The following is a 10,343-nucleotide window of genomic DNA, read 5'->3' on the forward strand; positions in this document are numbered from 1 at the left end:
TATGTTCAAATGACACATAATAATTTTTTATAGATTAGATTGAAAAAAATTCTTCCAACTCAATTTACAGTAAAATTATGTCCGAACTAGGGATAGCAATTTGTATTTACATGTCCATAAACTGCTCAGGAATATGGAAAATGAAGTGGAAAATTTTTTATCTATTAAGGTATTTATTTGTGCTTTTTGTGTCATATGTAATTGCCTAACATTTATTATTTTACATTCTTCCTATTTTTCACATCTCACCTCACGGTCTTGGTAATAGGATTAATTTCCTAACCGTTCAAGATCCGAGGAATCCTCTAGTGGAGTTCATGGGAAATTGAAAAAACAAGGTAGGCTTTATTGTTATGTCCTGTGGTTCTTTGTTGAAATCCAATAATCTGTTTGGCACGTGTCATCGAATGGGTGTTTGTTTTGTGGGTTTATGAAGTTATTGGGTTATTGTAATTTGTGTGGGCTAACTGTCTGAACGTTGGCCCAGTTCTTGGCTTCTATTTAACAGTCCAATTTTCGTTCAAGATCTTGATCCTCTAGAAAAAGGGTCTACAATTTTATATAAATTGTGAATTCTCAAATTATAGAATTTGGACCATTTATAAGCAAACGTTTCCAAAACTAAGAGATTGCAGGAAAAACTCTATAAAAAAGGCCCAAAAAGCCTAAAGACCCAATTTTGCTCGTACCCAGCATCTTAATTAGCGAGAAAGAGAGATCTAAAATGGGAGATATTTTTTGAAGACTTGATTCAAGAAGAGAAAAGTTCAACTCAATGGTAAAAACGCTAAACTCTAGCCTTTGTTTTCATGATAATTACCTATGTATTTATGTTTTGCTAAGGTTGGGTTTTATATTTATTTGAGTGTCTTTAGAAGATATGATGTTGTAGACCAAGTTAAAAGAGAGAGTACTTTTCTCAAGGAAAGCCCCAAAATTTGTGAACAATATAAGAGTTGGCTTAATTAATATATAGATTGACCTTGGTAGTGTGAATAAGGACCTTAGAACTACTTTGAAAACTCTTGGTTGAAATAAATGGGAAGGAGAAGTGAAAAGTTGACAATTCACTTCAAACTCATGAAATGGAGCACTTAAACAAAAAATATTTCATTGCAGCTTGGAAGGTACTGTTAAAGAGTTGAAACAACAAACAGAAGGGAAAGGAGACATACAAAAGAGTAATCTTTTGACTTTCAAAATGTTTGGTCAACTTTTTTTCTTACAAAATAGTTATCTTTTGACTACTTTTTGTTTTTGTTTTTGTTTTTTTTTTTTTTTTCAAATTTATAAGAATACTTTTGTCTTATTGAAATTTGTTTAAGGTCATTTGCATATTTTTGTTGGCCTTGAGGTGAACATTGACATTTTTTTGATAGTTTAATATGACATCGACACAATTGGTGATTGGGAAGATGACATTGAGAATGAAGTGGTAGTTTTAGGGCAATATATATGTTTACTCTAAGTACAATTTGACTATTATTTTTGAATTATAATGCAGATTGTGTGGTTAACACTTTCATTTTAGAATTATAATGCACATCGTGTGGTTTACTCTAATTACAATTTGACTATTGCTCATAAATGGGAGTCCCTCTCTCCGTCTTTCTATATAAGTGGGGTTTTGTCCCACATTGCTATTCTCTAACATAATGAAATGTTTTTTCTTTATAAAAATTGGATACATAGCATTACTCTTCACCATGTCATCAACCCACCACCCAAAAAAAAAAACAAAAAACCTTTATAAGGTGTCGGCCTCAATAAGGTAGTGGCCTTTTAAATTGTTGTGGCTTTGTCTCACTAGACAACAAGGTTGTTAGCTACTTTGACCATGAATCATGCGAAGAGAGGAGTTGATATGGAGGCTTGATGGTTTCCATCTACCATATGAATATGGACGCATGGACCATATTCATGGTAATTTTGATATCCCAATGATTTATTTGGTACAAGTGTAAATCCTATGCTTCAAATCACTCATTTTCACCTGCCAAGTGAATATTCATTAACCCAATTTGAAGTAATTTGTCATTTATTACCAGACTTCAAAAGTTGAATATTCATGTAATGGTGCCCAATAATGAGCGTTGTAACAAAAAATATATTAATAATGAGTGTGAACATGTAGATTAGGGATTTCTTTAATTCATATATATATATATATATATGACCAAGGAGTACAAAGGCCAGCTTCGTTCTCCTCTTCAACAAATCAAGTATAACCTTTTTTTTTAAGGAAGTATAACCTTTTTATTAAGAAGCGCAAGACCCTTACGATCTTGATGAAGATTAAAGTTTGAAAAGTCTAAATACAGCAAGCACTGTTCATCATTGTTTTGGCGGTTATTACTGTTTGTCAACCATTACTGTTCAATACTGTTCATGTCGGCCAGCACTATTCATGTCGGCCAGTATTGTACAGCACTATTCATCATTGTTCATCCCAACGAGTCACTATTCATCTACAATGTTCAACTTTTTATCTTTATTTTTATAGCATCCTCCGCTCATGTATTAGGAATTCGGTTCTTCCGAATTTCATAACACTTTTTTCTCTTCTCCCTCTTTGATCATCAGTGAAATCTCACAATATGTATGTCAGAGTTTCATCCATGTATTACAGAATGTTTCATTCAATGAAAGCTTCTTCAAGCTAATTTTACATCATCATATTTTTGTAAATACTTATTTTCATATATCCTATTTTCATTATGTATATTCTTGAATTTATGGTTTCAATTGAAGTATCTTCAACATTTCATATTCATAATTATGTATATATATATATATATATATATTATCACACGGTGATCAATATGTTATCATCAATATGTTATCATATCATTTAAATTTTTTAAATAATGTGACTATATATAATACAACAAAATAAAATTTGGATCGTGAAATAAATTATTTTCATTTCATTTGAATATCTAGTAGAGTTTTTAATTGTTATTTGGTTAGAAATGAGGTTTAATATTTGATGAGAGCAGCTTCTATGAGTTTGTGATACAAACTCATCATTTTGTACCATCCAATGAGAGATTGACACCTTAAAATAGTACAACTTAAGAAAAAGACAAAACAAACACACTAGATTACATCCATATATGTGAAGGTAAAATTTTTTAATTTTTAGTAAATTTTGATGTGATTTGATATATTTACTTTCTTTTCTTAAGTAGTTATACTAAGTTAAGGTGTCAATCTATTATTGGAGGACACAAAATAACGAATTTATGCTAGAACCACGTAGAAATTATTCTCTTAATTGACATGTATTGGTTGACATACTTGTTCAAGTGCACCAGGCTTGCTGTATTTTGTGCAATTTTATGAATTTACCACCCAAAGTCAGTCTCCTTCAAATGCATAATGCATATATACGACGCCGTAAAAGAGTTGCCAAGAAGTTTCTCAATCTTTTTTTGATTCTTTTGACCAACGCGTATTATATAATTATGATGCAACGCGGCATAGGTTTTGCCAGGAAGTTGCTCATTTTACATCCGCGTGTGGAAAATGGACTTCTCTATTCAACTTTAAAAAGAGTCCATATTTCTGAATTCTTCACCTATCTTCAATATTTATTCCATGGCCTTCCAGGGAGCCTCCTCTTCTTACTCTTCCACCCATCCATGTACTTATGATGTCTTCTTGAGTTTTAGAGGCGAAGATACTCGCAACAATTTCACTGCTCATCTATGGGCAGCTTTGCGTCAAAAGGGAATCAACACCTTTATGGATGACAATCTCAGAAGCGGAGACGAAATTTCACTTACACTTCTCAAAGCCATTGAAGAGTCGAAGATTTCAATAATTGTATTCTCTAAAAATTATGCATCATCCAGATGGTGCTTGGAGGAGCTAGTGAAGATCCTTGAGTGTAGAAAAACAAAGGGGCAAAATGTTCTACCATTGTTTTACAACCTAAATCCATCGATAATACGGAATCAAACCAATATTGTTGGAGAAGCACTCGTCAAACATAAAGAAAGGTTAAAAAACGATGAAATGAAGGTGCAAAGGTGGAAGACAGCCCTAATAGAAGCAGCCAATTTGTCAGGGAAGCATTTAGAAAACAGGTGAGTCTAGCCACTCTTGGGCCTTCCTACTACTATGTTGTTCTTTTTTTTCTTCTACTTTGTCTAGGACGAGCTTTCAATTTCATGCATGTGAAGTACACGTAGAACATTTTTATGTTTAAAAATGTCAATAAAATTATCTTAAAGTACTTATAATTGACCTTTTTACTAATTTTTGTTCAAGAATTACACTCAATGGTTCTTTTTTTAGACAGTATAACCTATTCATAACCTAATAATTGAAAATGAACTTTCAATTAATTTTTGCGGTATATGTAGTTTTTGTACCACTAACTCTTCATTCTAGTCCTACATGTTTAATACATAATTCCTACTGTAATTTTGCAAAAGTTTCATTTAAAAAAAAAAAAAACAAAAAAAAAATTTACTGTTCATTTTTGTATCTTATTTGAAATAATTATAATTCATTAAAACTTTCATTTTCTTAATTAAGATCTTATTTTGAAAATTAGTCATTTTAACATCAAATATTTTGTTTACGTATTAAAAAAAAAGCCATGGAATTCAGATGTGTATGGTTTAATTTTAAATTGGTTTTTAGAATCAACTGCTTCTAGAGTATAATGCAAAACATATTCGATCTTGACAAGTTTCAACAAAGCAAAACTGCATTTTGGAATGAGAAAAAAAAAATAGAATGTTTAATAATTCATATATAGACTATGAAAAATATTAGTCTAATAAGGGGAGGACTTTTAGTCAGTAGAAGGATTGGGATTTAGGGAGGGCAATATTATCCCTTACAGCGTAATTCATAGGCAAACATTGTCATTGCTTAAGGAGAGAAACAAAAAACTAAATCATTGTAACTAGATGATCCTATTCCTATTCTTGTAAATGTGAAAGTATCTCATTTGATGTTTTGTTATCTTTTCGAATTGGTAGGAATGAATCTCTATTTATTCACGAAATCATTGAATGGGTGAATTCGATATTAGTAAACAAGACATACTTTCAAGTTGCTAAGTATCTAGTTGGAATAAAGTCTCGTGTACAAGATGTGAAGTCGCTTTTAGATATGGAGAAAAATGACCGTACATGCACAATAGGGATCTTTGGAATTGGTGGAATTGGTAAGACAACTATCACCAAAGCTATCTACAACTCAATTGCTTCTCAGTTTGAATGTAGTATTTTTCTTGAAAATGTTAGAGAAACTTCCCGCCGAAAGGATGGTCTAATCCATTTGCAAAATAAACTTCTTTCTAAAATCCTAGGAGGTTTAAGTCAAATGGTTGACAATGTTGATCAAGGAATTACTTTGATAGAACAGAGGCTTCGCCTAAAAAAAATACTTCTAATTCTTGATGATGTGGATCATTCAGACCAATTAGAAAAGATTGTTGGAAAAGGCGATTGGTTTGGCTTAGGAAGTAGAATCATTATAACAACAAGAGATAAACATTTACTAATTAAGCATCAAGTTTTAGCCTACGAGGTAAAGGAATTGGATCGTTACAAATCCCTTCAGCTCTTTAGTTGGCATGCCTTCAATAGAGACAGACCTAATGATGATTATGTAGAAGTCACAGAAGATGCAGTATGTTATGCTCGAGGATTGCCACTAGCTTTAACAGTGCTAGGATCGACTTTAAAAGGAAGAGATATATTTTATTGGAAAAGTAAATTGGAGGAGTATAAAAGAATTCCTCACCATGATATTCAAAAAAGACTTAAAATAAGTTTTGATGGATTGGATGAAAATGCAAAGAATATTTTTCTTGATATCGCATGTTTCTTCAAACGAGGGAATGTAGAATATGTCACAAAAGTACTAGATAGTCGTGGTTTTCACTCATATAGCGGCATCGAAGAGCTAAAGGATAAGTGCTTGATAACTCAATCTTGTGGATCATTGGTGATGCATGACTTGGTGCGAGAAATGGGTAGAGAAATTGTTCGACAAGAATCACCCAAGGAACCTGGCAAGCGCAGTAGATTATGGTTTCATGAAGATGTCCGTAATGTCCTAGAAAAAAATACGGTAAGAATTATGTTAAAAATCCCTTTTAATTTTACATTTGTTTCTTTTTCATGAGATGTTCAACTTTTTTTTATTTTATTTTTTGCATAAAAAAAGGCTGAAAAGTTACATGCAAATATATGTATATGGATACATATAGGCTAAATAAAATAATCAAATAAGTAGAATGAATTTAATTTCAGAGGAAAAATGCTGCATCGATTTCTCTATTTAACTTAGCTAGGGAGCTAGAGATTCCCCAATTTTCTCTCAAAAAAAAAAAAAGAAAAGAAACGACTTCTTCCATGGCCTTCCAATTAGCCTTTTCCTTTCCGATCGTTATCCTCTTTCTCTTCTTCTTTTATTTTTTCTTAAATCTTACGTTTTCAAAACCTTCTTATAAGAAGGTGTAGAAGGTTTACTAATTAAAATGAGTTTTGTATTATATTTTCTGAAAAATTTCGTATGATTTATTTTTAAAGTATGTTAGTGATGGGTTGCATTTTAAATCCGTTTATTAACTATTGTCTGAAAATTGTTATTCAATATTCGAAAAGCGAAAAGAACTTTTGGTGAAAGCGTACGTATTAATTCAGGAAATAATATATCTAAAGTTATTTGATAGATAAAATTTTTATATCTAAATAAGAATAATAAATAAAATCATGATTGACAACTGCTTTTATTGTTTCAAATATAGGCACAATTTTTATGAATATCTTGCATTTTAATTTCTTTTATGAACAAATAAGAGTCATATGTTCATATATATATATATATATATATATATATATATATTTGAAGAATGTGTCAGTCACTTCAGGACATTCCAATAAAATAAAAAAGAATAACCCATTTTGAAAATCTAAAAATTAAAAAAGGGAGCAATTTTACTTACCCATGAAGTTACGCACGTAAACACCTTTCCAATGTTTAAAGTCTCTCACTTTGATGTATTGAACTTTGATTTCTTTCAATTTTCTCTCTTTTGTTACATATTGCGGTTAAATTAAACGGTGAAATGAGTAATTTCAGTAAGGGTATTTTAGTAATTTCACACATTTTTGTTAAGATTTAATTGAAAATCCTAACAGAAAGGGGAAAAGTTGAAGGAAATTAAAGTTCGATACACCAAAGTTAGAGACCTTGAACATTGGATGGTATTTACAAAAGGCGAATAATTTCATGAAAGTAAGTGAAATTACTCCATAAAAAAACAAAATGCTATAGACAAAGGCAAACAGATGGAGTATAAATTTGTTTCTTTTTACAGAGTAATGAACATACACACAAATACAAACATTATCAAGACAAGAATTATAGGATATGCATATTGATGTATTTTGATTTTGGTTTGAAAATGTGTTATGATTTGACATAAATATGAAAACTGTTTTTAAAAGTATTTTGAAATTGTTTATGTCTAGTATACCTACCTACTTATTTTAAGAAACGGATGTAAAGCTCTATTTATAAAAAATTAAAATACATGGTGTCTGCATGACCACCTCTTCAAGTACAGGGGTTTTGCATGGTCATCCCAACCACCCCTCCCTACTCCACTTTGGTTGGTTGCATGAACACCCTATTTTTTTTTTTTTTTTTTTTAAAAAAAAAAAAAATAGAATTTTTAAATAATAAGTGAGCTCAAACCTCTACAAAAGTTAATCGCATGTTCTGTCAAAATTTTCCTTCAAATTGTGACTCATACAAATTTATAAAAAGTGTTTTGTGATTCGAGTTGTTTGCTAAAGTATTTATTGAGAACATGTGACAAAAATTTTAACAATCATGACCACCATTCGTGCAAATGTTAAAATATGAAGAACTTTATATTACGATTTTGCTGGTACACTTAGTTATACATTGTTTTGTTAGGGAACAAACAAAGTTGAGGGCTTATTGATAGATTTGCCTGAAGTAGACTTGATACACTTAAGTTCCAAAGCTTTCAAGAAGATGAAAATGCTCAGGCTATTTATAAGCCATAATGCACACTTTTATGAAGAGCCTGATTTTCTCTCTAATGAGCTAAGATTGCTTGATTGGTCTGAATATTCTCGAGAATCTTTGCCATCCAATTTTCGTGGAAAGAACCTTGTTGTTTTAAGAATGTCTCATAGCCACCTCAAGAAATTGGAAGGAGTTGAGGTATAGTTATTATTTTAAATATTTCTTTGTTTAAATTATTTTTTAAATTTTCTTCTAACTAATTTATTTTCTCTTTTTTTTTTTTCTTTTTTTTTTTTTTTTTGACAGAATTTCAAAAACATGACAATTATGAATTTCACTAATTGTAAATTTTTAAGAAAAATTCCAGATGTTTCAAGCATCTCAAATTTGGAGAGGTTGATTCTTGATGGTTGCAAAAATTTAGTTGAAGTTCATCATTCAGTTGGATTTCTTGATAAGCTTGTTTGTTTAAGGCTTGCATACCGTTCTAATCTTAAGAGTTTTCCAAAAAGCCTCAAGTTGCAATCTCTTAAATTTCTTTCCCTTTTGGGGTGCTCTAGGCTTAAGAAGTTTCCTGAAATCGAGTGTCAAATGGAATGTTTAGTGTACATTGACTTCCAATATACTAATATAGAGGAACTGCCTTCATCTATTGGGTACCTCATTGGAATTAAGACATTAGATCTAAGTGGTTGCAAGAACCTCAAGAATATTCCAAATAACATTTATCAATTGCAACATTTAGAGCGTCTCAATCTCGGGGGTTGTAATAGTTTAAAAGGAATGCCTCCATACCCTTCTTCAAAATTTGAGTTTCTACAGAAAGTGATTGATAACAGACAATTTATGTCCTCTGAAATACTTGACCCAACTCAACGGTGGTTCCATGAACTTGGCCCAATTCACCGGTCAGATTTTCTTTGCCTAGCAAACATAAGCACTGCTCTCGTCAGTCCCAAGGTAGAGAAGAAAAAATATCATGCGACAGAAGATTTTCGTTACTACAGAAGGTGGAGGATGATAGACGACAATTTATGTCATCTGAAATACCATACCACCATCGGATCCTCATGACCCAACCTTGGTGGGTCATGAACTACTTGACCCAACTCAACGGTTAGATTTCGAAACACTCTGCACGCTCTATTCGCCTAGAGCAGGCGAAAGCACCGCTCTCGTCAGTCCCAAGGTAAAATGCTTTGTTAAACTATTTTTCGTCCAAAAAAATATTTCAATGAAATATTTTTTAAGAAAATATCTTTCGCTGACAACATTTTCGACTTTTTGTACCTACGTTAAATTGCAAATAATTTTTATTTTTTCATTCAATTGTAATAACTTATAAAAATTAATTTTATTCACAATATAAAATATATATATATATATATATATATATATATATATATATTTTTTTTTACCTAAAAATTTGAGTTTCAACGAAATTTTGGCAGTGGTTTGGCAGACTTCCGACAGGGTTTTGACAATGGTCCATGGGGTTTCAGTAGTGCTTTGACTGTGATCCGACAATTTGAGAATAAGAAGTTTAAACTTAAAAAATAAAACTATTTTACAAAAATTAAATATGTTTTTTCTTCGTCAAACCAAAAATGTTTTCCCATCACATACAAAAATATTTTTCTAAAACCATTTTAAGCCCAAAAAAGGCCCCTAAATATAATATTAAGAATATCAAAATTACAATTGAGCCTTTATTGGATGAATGATTTAGAATTTGAGATTAGTCAAAGAGTAACGAGCCCAAACAGAAGATAGGGAATGCTGGTCACAAGAAAGAGCTTTATCTTCAACATCCCGACTTCTTATCCGTTTGTGAGGAGAAATGGTAGAAAATCTGGAATCTCAATGGCTAAGAAGAAAGATTTGTCTGATAATTCCAAGACCCAGCAAGAAACCATTTTCCCACTGAAAATCTCCAACCCAATTCTTGCTCGCTCTATTGTGGCAGTGCTTGGGCTGGGATTCATCGATGCTTGGTATGCTTTTTCGTCTGTTTTCTTTGATATTTTTTTCATCAGAAACTTGAATCTATGTTTCTCATGAAGAAAGATTTCAATGTTCAGGTACAGTGGAGATTGGTCAAGGATTGGAGTGATATCAAAGGAGATTGAGGACTTGCTAAAGCTTGCAGCTTTTGTAGTTCCTTCTCTGTGTATCTTTCTCATTTTTTCTTTCTACAGGGAACCAGAAGCTTGATTTTTTTTTTTTATTATTTTTTAGATTTGTGTGATTTTGAATGTGAAATGCAAATTATTTTGTGCGTGTCAATTTTTTCTTTATTTCCTTGTTTTTGTTCA

General features: G+C 31.4%; 2 protein-coding genes across 2 annotated transcripts; both read left to right on the top strand.

Annotated features, from left to right (window-relative positions):
- Positions 1-3,600: 3,600 nt before the first annotated feature.
- On the top strand, positions 3,601-9,102 carry LOC132185509 (disease resistance protein RUN1-like). Its single transcript, XM_059599274.1, has 5 exons — positions 3,601-4,091; positions 4,998-5,734; positions 5,870-6,096; positions 7,954-8,226; positions 8,335-9,102. The coding sequence occupies exons 1-5, from the start codon at positions 3,601-3,603 to the stop codon at positions 9,100-9,102; spliced, it is 2,496 nt and encodes an 831-aa protein (XP_059455257.1).
- A 702-nt stretch (positions 9,103-9,804) lies between these two features.
- LOC132185511 (uncharacterized) lies at positions 9,805-10,242 on the top strand. Its single transcript, XM_059599275.1, has 2 exons — positions 9,805-10,022; positions 10,110-10,242. Exons 1-2 carry the CDS (start codon positions 9,805-9,807, stop codon positions 10,240-10,242), a joined length of 351 nt encoding a protein of 116 aa, XP_059455258.1.
- Positions 10,243-10,343: the final 101 nt, after the last annotated feature.

This window comes from Corylus avellana, chromosome ca6 (assembly GCF_901000735.1).
Source record: "Corylus avellana chromosome ca6, CavTom2PMs-1.0".
NCBI lineage: Eukaryota > Viridiplantae > Streptophyta > Magnoliopsida > Fagales > Betulaceae > Corylus > Corylus avellana.